This window comes from Dipodomys merriami, unplaced genomic scaffold (genome assembly GCF_024711535.1).
Source record: "Dipodomys merriami isolate MVZ:Mamm:240054 unplaced genomic scaffold, mDipMer1.0.p SCAF_176, whole genome shotgun sequence".
Classification (NCBI taxonomy): Eukaryota; Metazoa; Chordata; class Mammalia; order Rodentia; family Heteromyidae; genus Dipodomys; species Dipodomys merriami.
In genome coordinates, this window is record NW_027203115.1 from 2390285 (window position 1) to 2407890 (window position 17606).

The following is a 17606-nucleotide window of genomic DNA, read 5'->3' on the forward strand; positions in this document are numbered from 1 at the left end:
TCTCAGCCTCCTGAGTAGATACGATTACAGGTATGAGCAGCCAGCACCCAGCCTTTGTTTACTACTGTATATTCAGTTTACCATTTCTATTTGGTTCTTTTCATGTAACTTCTATTTCGTTTGTAACTGTCTAGTGAAGCATTATATGATGGCTTAGAATTGTCTTTCCTCATTCAAGTTGTGACTCTCCTGGTTCTTTTTTTTTTTTTTGGTTGGCCGTGGGGCTTGAACTCTGGGCTTGGGCGCTGTCCCTGTGCTCTTCAGCTCAAGGTGAGCACTCTACGGCTTGAGCCACAGCACCACTTGCGGTTTTCTAGTGGTTTATTGGAGATAAGAGTCTCACAGACTTTTCTGCCCGGGCTGGCTTTGAACAATGACCCTCAGATCTCGGCCTCCTGAGTAGCTAGGATTACAGGTGTGAGCCACCAGCACCCGGTACTCTCTTGGTTCTGGTTCTTATACAACAGTGATTTTTAAAAAATTGTGATATCATTAGTTGTTTTTTTGTTTTTTGCCAGTCCTGGAGCTTGAACTTGGGGCCTGGGGACTGTCCCTGAGCTTCTGTTTTGCTCAAGGCTAGCATTCTACCACTTGAGACACAGCGCCACTACTGGCCTTTTCTGTTTATGTGGTACTGAAGAATCGAACCCTGGGCTTCATACATTCTAGGCAAACACTCTACCACTAAGTCACATTCCCAGCCCATTAGTAATTTTAAAAACTTGGGTATAAAATAAGCAACTGTTTGTTAACATACATCTGTGAGGTATGATTCACCCTCACCGCTGTTTCAACACAGAAACAGGTGATTTTCAATTGTGCACTGGACATTAGATTATGTTAGGTAACTCCAGGCCATATTGAAATCTTTTATTTTAGCAGGTCGCCCTGTCTAGGTGATCTAGTGCCAAAGTCTTATCCTATTTTCATGGGCTTGGGTTCCAATAACAATTGAATTTTCAGAACTTTTGGTGTTTTTTTTTTCCTTTTTTAAATTACTCCAAATGTTCTTTTGGTGGCAAAATTTATATATAGCCCCTGGAATCCCATTGGTCCTGCTGGTATTGCCAGAGGGGCTAAAGAATTTCCCCCACTGGGCTGCTTGGGGACAGTGGACACAAGGAAACAAATGTTTCCCCAGCTAGGCCCTTGCTGTAGTAAGGTGACTGCCAGCTGGGTGTCTTGGTGGTGGAAGAAGAGGGAGAGGGCCTTTTGGGGGAGCACTTGTCACGTGATCTCCTCATGTTGGGTCACCCAGATATCTTTCAGCAGGATCAGGGAGTCTCTGGTGTGAGGGGAGGAGGTTGCCTCCCAGTTGCTTACTGTGACTTACCAATAGATTCCCTTGCTGGTGGTGTTGGCTCCCTGGTGTTCGTGGGACCCTCATTCTACTGGACTGTCTTCCACTGCTGGAGTAAGGGCTGCAAAACTCCAGGTGGAGTTGGGTCATCAGCTTTGGTTGGGTTGGGGGTTGGAAGACTTCCCCCTTCCCCAAGACTTGGGGTCCCAATTCACCTTTCTTTTCCTATTGTTTGGGGTTATTTGTCTCTTCCATTACTTCTGAGATTTACTATTTTTTTCCTTTTCTTTTTTTCTGTTTCTTTTCTTTTTTGCCGGTCCTGGGGCTTGAACTCAGGGCCTAGGCACTGCCTTGAGCCTCTCTGTGCTCAAGGCATGCTACCACTTGAGCCACTGCGCCACTTCCAGCTTTTTCTGTGTACGTGGTACTGAGGAATCGAACCCAGGGCTTAATGCATGCTAGGCAGGCACTCTACCACTAAGCCACATTCCCAGCCCAGAGATTTACTATTGACTTGGCAGGGAAGAGCAGGAAGATTCATGTCTACCTCAACCTGTGGGGACCAGAAGATGTGGCATATCACCATGGCCACAGGGTGAAACATTCTAGTGACAGGGAAAGTCACTCTTGGGTGACACCAAATCCAGGAGTGATATTAAATGCATTTTTTAAGCAAATTCCAATGAACAGCACATAACCGTATTTCCTAAAAACAAGCACTTCCCTAGTAATTGTCTACACTTGGTTAAAAGGTAGGTAAGAATAAGCAGAGGCTATGTATGCTGATGACCGCTGGAGACAGGGCAAAAACTAGGTATTTTATTTACTTCCATGAATATAATTTAGTGGAAATATTTTTACTTTTTGAAGAACTTAATAATCTTAAAAAACAAATTTGTAGGAGACATACAAATGGAGGGATAAAGGACAAATAAATGCAGCAGTGGTACTCACTAGACACTTTGTTGAAAATGAACTATACAACTTGTAGGTAGGGATGGGAAGGAAAAACTGGGAGAAAGCAAGGGAATGGGTGACAACTGTCCAAAAAGAAATGTCCTCTTTACCTGACTTATCAGACTGTAACCCCTCTGGACATCACCTTTATAATAAATAACACTAAAAAATAAAAAATAAATTTGTGAAACGTGGAAACAACTTTTAATGCTCTCTAATAGCTGAATCATTATGCCTAGTTTCTAGAATCATATTATGGCCAGTTTCATCCAGGTGCTGGTGGCTCACACCTGTAATCTTAGCTATTCTGAGGCTGATATCTTAGGACACGGTTCAAAGCCAGCCCAAGCATGAGACTCTTATCTCCAATTAACCACTCAAAAACTGGAAGTGGAGATGTGGCTCAAAGTGGCAAAGTGCTATCCTTAAGCAAAAGAGCTCAGGGACAATACCCAGGCCCTGAGTTCAAGCCCCACAACACACACACACAGAGCCAGTTTAAAAGGTTACGTACTAGAACTTTTTTTTTTTTTGTCGTTCATGGGGCTTGAACTCTGGGCCTGAGTGCTGTCCCTCAGCACTCAGAGCTAGCACTCTACCACTTGAGCCACAGCACCACTTCTGGCTTTTTCTGCTTATGTGGTGCTTAGGAATCAAACCCAGGACTTCATGTATGCAAGGCAAGCACTCTACTACTGAGCCATCTTCCCAGACCCTTGTACTAGAACTTTCTTGAAGTGACATTATCATAATCTAGAAACAGATTAGTAACCACCAGGAGCTGTATCTTAATGGTTACTGTCAAGCTCAAGATCAAGATCCTTTTACTCATAAACTGACATTACTTGTAACACCTTTGTACAACTACTTAAATATTATATATATATATATATATATATGTATATATATATATGTATATATGTATGCACACACATATGGTTTCTCCCCACTCCCTCCTGTAGTCAACTTTCTCTGCTCAGAGGATAATGTATTATATGCAACCATGTTTCTGCTTTTTTTCTTTTTTGTGCCAGTACTTGAGGTTTGAACTCAGGACCTGGGTACTCTCCTTTTTTTTTTTTTTCTCAAAGGTGGTGCTCTACCACTTGAGCCACAGTTCTACTTCATGTGTTTTGGTAGTTAATTAGAGATATGAGCCTCTCATCGGCTTGCCTGCTTTGCCTGGCTTCTAACTCTGATCCACAGATCTCAGCCTCCTGAGTAGGTAAGGATTAGAGGTTTAAGCCACCAGCGGTGACAAGCCTTTCACTGTACCTTATTCCTTCCTGATGTTATTAGATTCGCTCAGCATTTCCTTTCTGTTTGAAAATTTTCTCTGCAAGAGAATTAACTGCTTGGTGCAGGGGAGGGAGTGGGAAATGCTTACACATTTTGGAAACCAAGTGTGTTGTGCTGGGAGCACGAGGGGATTTCAGCTGCTCATCTTGTGTCTGTCAGGCTGGATTCCCAACTTACCTCAGACAGGCCTGGAGGGACAGGCCAGGAAGATCTTGGAGCAAGTGAGTAGGGAGGAGAGGAAAAACCAGGGGTGACTTTAAGAAACAACAGAGACGGACTCTCTAGGCTTACAGATAAAGCCCAGACTCCCTGGCACAGTGTTCAGGCTTCCTGTTCTCTGGCTCCTGTCTCCTCCCCTTGACATTCTCAGCTCCAGCCTAGGCACCACTGATGAACATGTCCCCTGTTCATGTGTTCTTGCCTATACTTGGCAAAGCTGCTCCTATGTCCCTCCAGCTTTCCCACAGAAAGCACTCACCCTTCAGCTCAGACTCGACCTTCCCTCCGGATGCTCTCGGCCCTCTCTGGAGTCACACAAAGCACTTCAATAAATAAGCCAATTTCCAACTCTTGGACCCATCTCCAGCAGAGCAAAACCCACACTTGTATGGTTCATCTTTATTCCAGTACCCATCTTATATTAAATACTTGACGAATAAAGCTTCAAGAAAAAAACAAAAAACATCAAATCGGAAGTGGCGCTGTAGCTCAAGTGGTAGAGCGCTTGCCTTGAGCTGAAGAGCTGAGGGACAGCGCCCAGGCCCAGAGTTCAAGCCTCACAACTGACCAAAAAAACCCCAAAAAACAAAAAAACATCAAATCAACGATACTGACAACATGCTAGAATAAGAATATGGGTGGGGGGAGAAGTTGGAGTGGTGGGGAGGGAAGGGATGGTAGGGAAAAAACAAAGGAGGAGCTAACAATGCTCAATAGTAATTGTAACCCCGCTGCACAGTATTTTCACAATAAAAAACATTTTAAAAATACAGTGTTTACTTCTGATTCTGTGTAAGGACACTGGATTCTAAGAAGAACAAGGCGTCCAAGGGATGTTTTATCCCTTGGAATCTATCCTGTGAGTGTGCACTTAATACCCTATCACTACTTCTACCTTGGAGGATGGTATGAAGCAAACAATAAAGTAGGAGGTGTGATTTATAACCCTGCTTTTTTTTCTTTCTTTTAACTGTTTCTACATTAAAAAAAAAAAAAACCAGAAGGCTAAAAAAGTGATACCGTTGTTTAGGTTGTTCCCCAAACCTTTCTGCCCAGGGGCAGCTGCCGGATCTGTCTTCTGGTAGAAAGCATGGATGTTCTTTCCCTTGGCTCCTCCTACATGAAACCACTCAAAACACTGGCTTTCTCCCCTCATTCCTGCTAGCCGCTCAAGGTTCTACTGAGCAAGGGACAGAGCTCCCAGCATGGGACTTCAGCATGGTCATTTCTGCAGTAGATCCTTGGGATCCGCGGGTATGTGGCTCCAGAGATACTGTTGAGAAAAAAAAAAAAAAAGCTGCAAATGCTCAGGATGCAGTTTACTGTACTATGCATGTGTGTGACTCATTTTTTTCTACCATACCACCACCCAACTTCCACCAAAACCACCTCTCAACAAATCTAAACGTTTCCCTTTATCACTTCATTGGAGCACATTTACTTTTACCTTGCTTTCTGGATACATTTGCTTCTGGAGAGGTGTACATTCACCAAATTAAGAACTAGGAGACACGGAGATAACACGGTAATTTAAACAAAACTGACAATAACACAGGACTCACATCAACTGAGCTGTGTCATGCATGCACAGGATTTTAAATTGTTTTTAAAATTTCTTTTTTATTGGAGATAAGAGTTTCATGGACTTTCCTGCCCCGGCTGGCTTTGAACCATGATCCTCAGATCTCAGCCTCCTAAGTAGCTAGGATTACAGGCGTGAGCCACCAGCACCCAGCTTGAAATTTCTTGTGATTTTTAAAATTTATTTCTGTCTGCCCTTTGGCCAATGTGAAATGCACAAATAATGTAGGCTTACTGGATATTAAATAAACTATAAGCATACTTGATTGTATGTGACCTTAACAGGGAAAGCATTGTATCATTTGTATTCTGGGGGAGATAAGGACAAGAACACAGAGTCAAGCTGACGGTTACCTATTCCTTTTAGCCTGTTGTTTCTGAGAGGCTGATGAAGCAACCCTTTTCTTTCTGGTGTACAAATTGAACGGCTAACTCTGTTTATCTTGCCAATTCAAAGGCACTTCAGAATGCAGATTATAAGATCTTAAAAAAAAAAAAGCTGGAGGGGGCAACAATGCTTGATAGGAAATGTACTCATTGCCTTGCTCATGTAACTGTAACCTCTCTGTACAGTATTTTCTTTTTGGAGGAGGGTCTGGTCGTGGTGCCTGAACTCTTGGCCTGGCACTGTTCCTCAGCTCTTCAGCTCAAGGCTAGCGCTCTACCACTTGAGCCACAGCACCACTTCCGGCTTTTTTCTTTTTGCTTATATGGTGCTGAGGAATCGAACCCAGGGCCTCATGTATGCAAGGCAAGCGCTCTACCACTGAGCCACCTTCCCAGCCCCTCTGTACAGTATTTTTACAATAAAATGTACTAAAATAAATAAAAATTAAAATAAAATCTGCGCATAGCAATACACACCTGTAATCCCAGCACGTAGAAGGTTGAGGCAGGAGCATCTCAAATTCAAAGACAGCTGGATCTGTTGCAAGAATGTCTCAAAACAAAACAAGACTGAGGTGCTTTTAATTATCCATTCTGAGGCAGACAGAACATTGACTCTGGCCAGCATCCACATGAACATGTCTCCAAATGTGATTTAAAAAAAATGTTTTGACTCTTGTTCTGGTAACCTGGACATCCAAAAGCAATTCACATATTGAAAAGAGACATTATGTAATGCTTTAAAACTTGGAATTGATTCACCTCCACTATAGAAGTTTTTCTGTTTTGGAAGACAAGATTCCTAGAATGAGAAGCCAACATAACAGCTTTTTTTTGGGGGTAGTAATAAAATTTGAACTCAGGTCATCATGCTTGCTAGGCAGTTGCTCTACCACTTGAGTCCTGTCCTGTTTCAGCCCTTTTTGCTTTTGTTATTTTCTTCATTTTAAAAAATAATTTATGCCATGTGGTGATGGCTCATGCCTCTAATCCCAGCTACTCAAGAAGCTAAGATCTGAGGACTGTGGTTTGAAGCCAGCCTGGGCAGAAAAGTCCCCATGAAACTTTCTCTTTATCTCCAATCAACCACTCAATACCTGGAAGTAGAACTGTGGCGTAAAGTGGCAAAGGGCTATCCTTGAGCAAAAGAGCTCATGGACAGTGCCCAGGCCCTGGGTTCAAGCCCTGTTGTTCAACAACAACAAAAAATTTATATTATCTTTAAATAGTTGGACAAAGGGTTTCAATTCATGGGTACAATGCATCTGGATCAATGTCATGCTATCATTCTCCTTGTTTTTGTTACTTTTTCAAACAGAGTCTCACTTTTTTTGCCTAGACCACTATCCTCCTATTTATACTTCCCATATGGCTTGAACAACATGCTTGTACTACTGCCACCTAGCTTTTTGTTTGTTCAGATAAGAGTCTCACAAACTTTTTGCTTGAACTGGATCCCAGTCTCAGCCTCGTGAGTCCCTAGGATTATAGGAAGCCCCCCCCCCCCCCCCCCAGCGAACATCTCATTCATGATGGGGACAGACTAACACATTTTTACATTAGCTCAAGCAGTGAGGAACAGGAAGAGGATTCTTTGCAAATGGTGTGAATTCACTCAGGAACACAAGAGATCTTTGATCAACCTATTCTAGGCCTACCACTTGTGTCATTGTAACCCAAACAAGGGAAGCGCAGAGTGAGACTGATGCCCTGGGTCGTTCTCTCTCATCCCAGCACAGAAGGCTGTTCACACCTCTAAGATACTGGCACCTAAACCTGGGTCAGAGCCTAGAGTTCAGCCTCTGGTCTCACTGCAGGATCTAAGCCTTTTTCTTATGTAATGTTGTCTCTTGGTCAGTCAGTTACACAGGGGACAAGATATATGCATCATCCAAAGTGGTAGTTGGGAATGTTTTAGCTCACAACCTTCAATAGGAAATGAATTTACACTGGGATGGAGCAAACCTGTGTACAAGTTTGTGTACATGCTTGTAAATAGGTATGTTACAGTACAAAACATTTCTCTTAATTGGTCATTTCTCTTCTATGCTATTTTCTTTTCTTTCTTTTTTTATTGGTCCTGGAGTTTGAACTCTGGGCCTGGGCGCTGTCCCTCAGCTCTTTAGCTCAAAGCTAGTTCTCTACCACTTGAGCCACAGCGCCACTTCCAGCTTTTTCTGTTTACGTGGTACTGAAGAATCAAACCCAGGGCCTCATGCATGCGAGGCCAAGAACTCTATCATTGAGCCACCTTCCCAGCACCCTTCTTTTCTTTATTAATCACTAAATTAAGTGTACAGTCTATGAACAGGTGCTAACCTGTGGCTTGGAACACAGTGATACACAGCCCTCTCCCATCATGGGACACATCATTATTTACAGTCAAGATAGTCAATTTGGAATTGCAAAATTCTACAAAATAGGAATTTCAACAGAATTTTTTTTTTTTTCCAGTCGGTCGTAGGGCTTGAACTCTGGGCTTGGGCACTATCCCTGCATTCTTCAGTTCAAGGTAAGTACTCTACCGCTTGAGCCACAGCACCACTTCCAGTTTTCTAGTGGTTAATTGGAGAGAAGAGTCTCACAGACTTTCCTGCCTGGGCTGGCTTTGAACCATGATCCTCAGATCTCAGCCTCCTCAGTAGCTAGGATTACAGGCGTGAGCCACCGACGCCCAGCTTCAACAGAAATTTTTTTTATAGATTTCTCTTCCTTGGCGCATTCAAAGTATGAAGTGTGGAAAATTCACTCTGAAGAAATGGTGCATACATGAGCTGTGGCCACTGGTAAATAGCAAAACTCAAGACATGGTTTACAAGGGAGCCCAAGAAGGAATGAGACGCTCACTCGAACCCACACAGCTGAGGCACAGGCAGAGCAGACTTTCGTACCAATGTTGAGTTGCAATCTCAACTTCCTTTGCTAGAAGTAATAATTAGGAGATTCTCTGGGCTGGGAAGAACCTTAAATGTCAAATTCTATTTTCTTCTGTCATATGATTGAGATCAATGAACGTTTCCTTTAGAAATGGGAGCAGTGATTTTGGTCTCATCCAAATCAGTTACTTAAATCAGATGTAGGATGGAAAATGATTCACTGAGATGGTCAACTTTCTGTTTTTTTTTGTTTTGCTTTAACGATTACTAGTTTTATTAGCCAAAGGAAAGAGATTGGAAATGTTAAAATATACAATTAAGAACCTGTAAGTATATACATATTTATACTTTCAGTATCATATCTTAGAAGGCCACTGACCAGCATCTCTTTTTTTTTGTCTGTTGTGGGGCTTGAACTCAGGGCCTGGGCACTGTCCCTGAGTCTCTTTGTGCACAAGGCTAGTGCTCTACCACTTAAGCCACAGCGCCACTTTCTGGCTTCAACTTTTTAAGGTTATCAACTTCTAAAGCTCATGGTTTAAAGCTAATGCTTTGAAGGTCAGCAATGACTCTGAAGGCAAGGGCTTTTCCTCATGAAAACTTCCACTGTGATTCCTCAGCTGACAAATGCATAAAACCTGGCTCTATGCAGCTGCTCTCTCCTTCTTCCGGTCTATCTTCTCCCAAAGAGAAAGCAAAGGCTCATGAAGCATCAGTCCGATTGGGTATATACAACCCATCTTGCTGGGGGCAACCTGGGTCCTGAGGCTTCTCCCAGGAGAAAGCGTTTGTAAGGCCCCCTGGGATTTCTGACACCGCCACCATCCCTAAGCTCAGAAGGTGCTTTCCAGCAAGCAGTGGCAGCCACATCCAGTGGGACACACCTCCTGAGTCCGAAACCACTCCATCATATGGCTGGTGTGGCCACCATGGCCACAGGTCAGACAGAAGTTGGATGACCCACGCACGGCCACATGGCAGATGGCACACTGAAATGTGAAGCCCTTGCAGATGGCACACTGCGTTCCACGGACCTCACTCCGGCAGTGGCTGCAGTACACACCAAACTCTGGAAATGAAGGAAGACAAAAGCGAGAGTGAGTTTAGTTCTAAAACAGAAAACTGGGGGTTGTCAGGTAAAAAAGCTGTATCCCAGAGCTGGAGGCATGGCTCAGGTGGTAGAGTGCCAGCCTTTGAGCAAACTTGAGTTCAAGTCCTGGTCCTGGTCAGGGTGGGGGTGGAGGAGAAAATAAAAGCTATATATCCCTCAGGATTTTCTATCTGACTGTAGCGACTCAAGGAGCTGAGAAACCCTAGCCTTATTAAAAAGAAATACCTAGTTAAATTGTCCTGGGCCCATGCCTAAGCCTATGTAATGAATCCTTAACCAGTCTGTGTAGAAATCTGCAGCCCTGCAGGAGGTGTGAAAATCCAATGGAGCAGCCAAGAGACCCTGCTGCTGCTGCTGCTGCCCACCCTTTTGGGTAAAGTTCAAAGACAGCCTGACAGTCGTCTGGAGGGAAATCTACATCATGATCCTTGTGTCTTTCTCTTTTTTAAAAATGGCAGAACTTTTGCTATCTATATAAGCCCACTAACAAGGCGCTATGGCTGGGCATGTAACTCCGTGGCAGAGTACCAGCCAGGCACGCACAAGGCTCTGGGGTCCAGCCCCAGTATTGCAAAAAATAAAATAAAATTTAAAAATAGAAAGAATGAGAAGAATTGGGGTTTGGAGGCACTCAGGTGGTAGAATATCAGCCAGTGCGTGAAAGCATCAGATACCAAGATCAAATCCCAGTCTTGGACTAAGAATAAAAAGAATTGCTTTCAATGGGAGGTGCTGTTGCTGCAGTGGCAGGGGCAGGGGCAGCTGCTGACTCTCAGAGGCCCTGTGTGAAACCCAGTGCTGAACAGCAGGCAGTAGTTCCATCTGATGCTTCCGCAGCTGGCAGAGGCCTGACCTGGTGTGTTGAAAAATAGAATGGCTCTGGGAACACTTCAGGTGAGAGCAGACTGGTTTTACCAACTCTACAACCAGCCCTCCTTACTGCCTGCTGACTGAGCAGAGGCTGGCCCACATCAGCACACAGGACACTGCTCCACGGCTGAGCCAGGACAGCGCTGTGCTAGGACAGGATTTCTGCCTCCTGAAAGAAGCCACAGGGCCCATCCCTCACCTGCCACCATCTGCTTCACTCTCGAATGCACCCAGGCATCTGTGCTAGCCTGCATTGCCCCTGCAGCTTCCCATATACACCCTATCTTCTCTTTTCTGAATTACGCTCTCACCTGGACAAAAGGCCCTTTGCTGTCCATAGACCATCCTTATCCTCTGGGGCTGAGGCTACGTGACAGCACCAGCCTCTCCCTCTTTTCTCTGCTGCTATCCACTGACTTCTAGACACCCCCTCTACTTCGTTCACTAAAGACTTCTAGGTGTAGGTCTCCCCTTTCCTCTACTCCAATTCTTAAATGTGGTTATTCAATGGTTTGCCTTTGTTCTCAAAAGAGAGAGTTCGGAGAGAAGGGCGCTTGAAAGGAAATTAGCAAATGAGGTTATCAGCCCCTCAGAAAGGAGGTGTCTCCACAATTCACCCCAGGACTCCCTGCATTCTTGGCCTTTCAGGCCTTGGTCTTCTTGTTTCTAATCCATACTTCCACTCCTTCGTGCCTTTCTTTTACCTTTTAACCAACCAGAAATACATGGATTGATTTTATGTTCCACCTTTTTATAAATATACTCAACATTTGTCTCCTCTTCATGGAGTTATCTGGAAAACCTGCACTGAATGAGCTCTATAGAGATGGAGGTGGCAGGAAAAAGAGACAATAACACAAAGGAGCTGGAGAGCAGGTGCAACGCTGTTATTGGGAACATCCTGCTCCACCATTGTCCTGGAATATCATGGTTGAGGCAACTTCCTGGTACAATGGTCAATAGTCCCTGGCAATAGACCCCAACAGGGACTTTCCCTACCCTACGCGTGAGCCATGGCTCATCTATCTCCCTTCTACCTGTGGTCTTATGCTCTCCACCTTGGCTTTGACACTTTATTAGGGAAACCACTCCCTGTCCCCTGGTTCTTTGAAATGCCCTTCCATTTTATAGAACCCTCTAAAACTATGTGCACATCCTAAGCAGAAGCACTGAACTCTACCTGTGAAAGTGCCTAAGGCTTGAGTGCACAGGGCGGGCGGGCTGGCTGGCTGGCTGGCGGGCTGGCTGGCTGGCTGCCCTCATCCTATCTGGCTCCTGCATTGGCTCCTGATAGCTTGGTTAAGCTGTCCACCCTCAATCTTCTATGGGAGTGTACTTTTGCCTGCACTTCAATAAATCTTGTCCTGTTAAAACCCCTCTGTGTGTCCACCCCTGAATTCCTTCTTCAGCGAGACCAACCACCTGCCATTTATCTTTGGTGACATCTCTGGTGGCGGTGGCTGGGCACACTTGAGGCACTGTCCTCTCCAGCTGCGGTGACTGACTTTCTGAAGAATTGGTTAATAAGCTCATTTTTAACTGTCTTGTTTTGCTAACTTAGGGCTGAAATTTCCTTGCAAGCCCCTTCCTCTCAGCTTTCTCTCGCTCTTCTGAAATCAAAGCCAAACCATGCATGTTCTATGGATACAGACATGTCATTTAAATGTCATTAGGATGCTTGCTGCTCTCAGCGGCCTGAGGAGCTAGGATTATAGGCATGAACCAACAGTATCTGGCTCAAATAAATTCCTTCCTTCCTTCCTTCCTTGTCGTTCACGGTGCCTGAACCCTGGGCCTGTGGGCTGTCCCTCAGTTCTTCAGCTCAAGGCTAGTGCTCTACCACTTAAGCCACAGCGCCACTTCCGGCTTTTTTTTTTCTGCTTATGTGGTGCTGAGGAATCAAACCCAGGGCCTCATGCATGCAAGGCAAGCGCTCTACCAGTGAGCCACCTTCTCAGCCCTCAAATTCCTTTCTTAGTGACAAAATTGTGTTTTTAGTAGAAGGAATAAATTTAATCAGAACATTAAATCTAAGGAACTTCATTCCTGGCTCCACAGGAAAGCCCAAGAAGGTTCTACAACCCAGATGGCCACCACCCAGGTGGGGTATAGACTCCACAGCATAAGAACTGGCTGGGGAAAGAAGGATGCTCCCCTGACTAGTAGGTAAGGGTCAAAGGGGAGGCTGGGACACTGGATCAGGATGCTGCTCCTTCCTTCCTTCCTTCCTTCCTTCCTTCCTTCCCTCCCTCCTCCCCCCTCTCTCTTTCTTTCTTTCTTTTCTTTTCTTTCTTTCTTTCTTTCTTTCTTTCTCTTCCTTCCCTCCTCTCCCTTCCTCCCTCCTCCTCCTTCTTCTTTGGCTAGTCCGAGGGCTTGAATTCAGGCCCTAGGCACTGTCCCTGAGCTTCTTTTGCTCAAGGCTCTACCACCTGCTCCACTTCTGGCTTTTTCCAAGAGATTTATTGGAGATAAGCGTCTCACAGATTTTCTTGCCTGGCTGGCTTTAAATGGTGATCCTCAGATCTCAGCCTTCTGAGTAGCTAAGATTACGGGTGTCAGCCAGCAACACTCAGCTTTTCCCCTTCTTTCTTTCCCTCCAGTTAGTGGGAAGTTCCCAATCCATTTGGACAAACTCCCACTTAGGATTCATTCCTGGTCACTGAAAGCAACTATCTACAAACCCCTTTAAAAGGAAGGCCAAATTCATTTCTGTAATGCAGCCTAGACTCATAAACTGGTAGACAGGGGGAAATTGGCACAAGAGTGTATACTCTCCTCCAACTTGATTGTTCTGTAGAAGGCAAGGGAAATAGTCCAAGACTCTGTATGTTCAGATTGTTTCAGGAATTGAGATAAACCAGATGTTTATGAGGCTTGTGTAATAGGAAAGAATTTAGCTTTGTCAGGAAAGCCTCAACAAACATTGCATTTTTTTTTTTTTTTTGCCAGTCCTGGCATTTGAACTCAGGGCCTAGGCACTGATCCTGAGCTTCTTTTTTGCTCAAGGCTAGTACTCTACCACATCGAACCACAGTGCACTTCTGGCTTTTTCTGTTTATGTGATACTAAGGAATTGAAGCCAGAGTTCCTCTCAGCCACATTTCCAGCTCTCAACATTGCTTTTTTAGGTTCCCCTTTGAGCCCAGGAGTGAAAACTATCACTTTTACTGAGTCCACAGGGTATCACACATCTTCTCAAAGGCTAGGAGCATGTGATGGGGGGCTGGGAAGATGTGCAATCTTGCTCCAGCAAGGAAATGGGTAAGCCAGCAAGGCTCCACTGATGGAGCCAGCCTCTGTGTATAACAACAGCAATCAGGTGAAAGAGGGATTGCTGAATACATGAATAAACACTCCTACCTCCAATCCACTCTGACTACGATGTCCAAAACATATTCAGAATGGAGTACCTTATATTGTAGTACTTCTACAACAGAAAGTCAATCTTGTTATGTGGCAGAAGAAGCTAAAAACTTCATTCCAAGTGTGGGGTTATAGACAACCTTTCAGAGAGTGACAGGAAAAGAGAAATTCATATTCACCGATCCCTTTGTGAGGATCAGGGGGACAGGACACAAACTTCAGCACTTCTGCTCGCTTCTCTCTCAGACCCCAACGATAGAGGATTTCTCCATAGCATTTCTTAAAGTCATCAAACTGCTGGGTATTGGCGGGATCCAGAAGCCTGGGTAAAAGCCCAAAGATTTCCTGTTATTTCCTTTAAAACAAAACAAGCTCGGTAGCCAATGAAACCTATTGTATCTTTCTCAAAACAAGAGTCCTGATTTTGGAGACTCAAGTTCTGGAATCATACCTCTTGCCTAGGAAAGTTTTTACCTTTTATTTTTATCATGCTGGTCACGTTCCCGCTCACGAGGATCACTGTAGGTGAGACTCCCAAAGCGGAGTTCTTCTGGGGAGGACTCTCCCCAAGGTGAAGATACATGATCTGTCTCTCTCCCCGCTGAAGAAAAGCAAATGAGGAGAGAAGATAGCCATCAAAAAGGTGTGGAAAGTTACCTGAAAACTCTCTTACACCTCTTACTACAGTATGGGTCCAATTGAGTCCCTAAAGAAAAACAAATTAGCTGAAGATGCTGAGAAATGGAACTAACGAAGAACTCTTTCCTAGTCTTACTTCTTTGGATGGGTATTAATAATCAGGAGTACCTGGTAACTAAGTCCACAAAATAATGAACCAAATTATGGTATCATGGTATAGTAGAATGTTGTGCAATGATTATGTAAAGGCTTGTTAAATATCGTGAGATGATAAAATTAAAGCAGAACATAAAACAGCATACATAGCATAACCACTATACAGCTTGGACAATATACTGAGACTCTACCTATTTGAAAAAAAAAAAAAAAGAGAAATTAAGTTCATTTTTTGAAAGACAAATTTAAACCCAGGAAACAAAGATAACTAGTCATAAAACAGATCTTTAGAGCCCTGGAGTCAGGCCCAGCTTCATTTCTCTATACTAAAAATAATATTGGGAAGAAGTAGATGATAAGAAGTAGAAGATGGGGGGCTGGGAAGGTGGCTCAGTGGTAGAGCGCTTGCCTTGCATGCTCGAGGCCCTAGGTTCGATTCCTCAGCACCACATAAGCAAAAAGAAAAAAGCCGGAAGTGGCACTGTGGCTCAAGTGGTAGAGCGCTAGCCTTGAGCTGAAGAGCTGAGGGAAAACGCCCAGGCCCAGAGTTCAGGCCCCACTACCGGACCCAAAAAAAAGAAAAAAGAAGTAGAAAATGATAACAGAAAGAGGCATGTACAGGAATAAAGATACAGGTGTGCAGATAGCTCAGTGATACAATGCTTGCCTAGCATGCACAAGGCCCTGAGTTCTTTACCCAGCAAGAGAGAGACCCACACACAGAGTCAGAGACAGACAAAGAGACAGACTGTCAGATACAGACAGAGAGAATTTAAGGATAAACCCAACAAGGCATAAAGACCTTCTACAAAGCGGCCCTTTCAACATGTAAAGCCAGACCTTGCTGATAGTTGTATCTCTATCACACTAAACGGAGAGAAAAATGAGAAACGATAGCCATGGAGAGTCAGGACCAAGTGAGGGTTAATATGAGCAGTGTGTGCACACCAGCATTTCCACACTCACCTATGTTCCAGCCACCGGTGCTGAGCCCTGGGTCTGACATACTGGAGCAGGACCCCGAGGAGGTAAAGCTGGGCTACATGGAAGGAGGAGCACACTGGTATCAGAATCTCATTCCACATGTAAGCTTACACTAAGGAAAAATCAGATGCAAACCAGAAAGCTTACAATCTTACATATCGACTGTGGGAGACCACAAGATTAGAAGAACGGTTAGGAAAAGGCCCAAAGGGGTTTGGTATCCCCTGAGGCCGAGACTGGGCTTCAAACACACTGCAGAGCATAGCCAAGGTCTGAACATCCCGGAGTCGGCAATAATGAGCCAACCTGAAAATACAGATGAGAGGAAACAGGTCAAGAGGAAGGCTGGAAGAAGGACAAGTACCATGTTATGGCGGAGGATTCTGCATCCTATCTCAAACTCCTCAGGAACTGGACTTTCTGTAACTCAGGCTCTGGTCTATGCTAACTAAGTGTACTAACATTTGTTTTGGAATAAAAAGGTATCAGAGTATTACAAATCACCTAGACACCAACTAGAAAGCTTCTGGTTGGTATCCATGCTGGGGCTCGTATGTGAATGTAGCTTCTCCAGGAACCAGGCAGACCAACCCATCATCTGAGAGAAGCAGTCCATGATCTCAGTCTCTCACTCCCAGTGCAGTTCTCACATATGTCTCTCATCTAATCTAAAGCTACGGGAGGTGCTCAGAGAACACGTGGACAAGCCACTGCCTGCAGAATTACAAGTGTGGGCTATTTACATAAGAAGGACAAAGAATAGGTTTACCTTTAGTCTTTCAAGAACACTATGCTAGAATGTGAGTTAGGGATTGGTGTTATTCCTTGGAGATGGAATAATTCTACACTCAGCGTCTAAGATTTTGTAACTGTTTTAAGCTGACTGTGCTATCAAGGCCCTATATGAAGTAGGCAAAACAAGCACTGTAACCCCCTGTGTTAAGGGTAAGGTAACAGGAAGACAAACAGGTTTTCCAGAACTGGAAAGTAAGGAAAGCAAACACTTCATCCTGAATGAAGTGGAGTTTCCTGCCCAGACCCTGACACTCAAGTGTGATGAAGATTCAAGTGGTCTTACTTGGTGGTAAATCATTTTGCATAATTTTACTTGCCAAATTTCAGTGCAGCAAATGAAATACAACTACAATTATCTTCATGAGTTGCCTAATAGTGAAGTCATCTTGGTATTGAGAGGAAGAATGTGAACAACACACAATTCTCTGTCTGTTCCCAGAGACCAATCCCAGAGCATCAGGTAGAAATTTACCATTCCAGAGCTCAAAGGCCCATATATAAACTGGTGTGACTTAACAGACAGAAGCATGACTCTCACTTAAGGGTCTCAAACTCTTCTTATAGATGACAAATAAAGGCCTTGAGCTATAAAAAATGTATCCTGCACAAGAGTTAAGCCAGTGCTAAAAGGAAATGGCACACTCCTTCCCTTCATCCCTCTAGCTTTTGCACCTTGCTCTAAAGCAGTAACATTTAAAGTGTTTCCAGACCTAAAATGGACATCACTCATTTTTCTCACTTTTAGCTCCCAAAACCTACAGGGATTCCAGCAGCTGTCGTCCAAATGGATGTCGAGCCCAGGGTGTTTCCAAATCTGGGTCAGACTTCGGACCAAGGCAAAGATCTGTAGCTACTGTAGCCAGTGACCAAACCTGGACAGATCAAAAAGAGAGAGTCAAACTCAAACTAGGGAGGATCACAAAGGAATCTCCACTTTCCTCTATCTACAGCCTAAAGCCTTGCCCACTCTAGGGCAATAACAGCTAGGTCCCTGCAAAACTTGAGACCCATTCAGCCCTACTGAAACAGAATTCACATTTTAACAAAATCTTAAGCAACTCTGTGTACA

The 17606-nt window shown here is 44.2% G+C and overlaps 1 protein-coding gene across 5 annotated transcripts in view; it reads right to left on the reverse strand.

Moving 5' to 3' along the window:
* Positions 1-3125: 3125 nt before the first annotated feature.
* Positions 3126-17606, reverse strand: part of Wdr59 (WD repeat domain 59) — an 80784-nt gene continuing 66303 nt past the window's right edge. For 3 of the 5 annotated variants that reach the window (XR_011372721.1, XR_011372719.1, XR_011372722.1), the window contains 7 exons: positions 17297-17409; positions 15898-16048; positions 15725-15797; positions 14438-14564; positions 14143-14285; positions 8063-9688; positions 3126-6432 (listed from right to left, as the gene is read on the reverse strand). Coding sequence is in view for 1 of the 5 variants with exons in the window: in XM_070026299.1 (XP_069882400.1) it covers positions 9453-9688; positions 14143-14285; positions 14438-14564; positions 15725-15797; positions 15898-16048; positions 17297-17409 (843 nt within the window). In the remaining 4 variants the exon portion in view is untranslated. Of the gene's footprint in view, positions 6433-7995; positions 9689-14142; positions 14286-14437; positions 14565-15724; positions 15798-15897; positions 16049-17296; positions 17410-17606 lie in introns of those variants that run through there. The other 2 variants (XR_011372720.1, XM_070026299.1) reach the window with 2 other exon arrangements.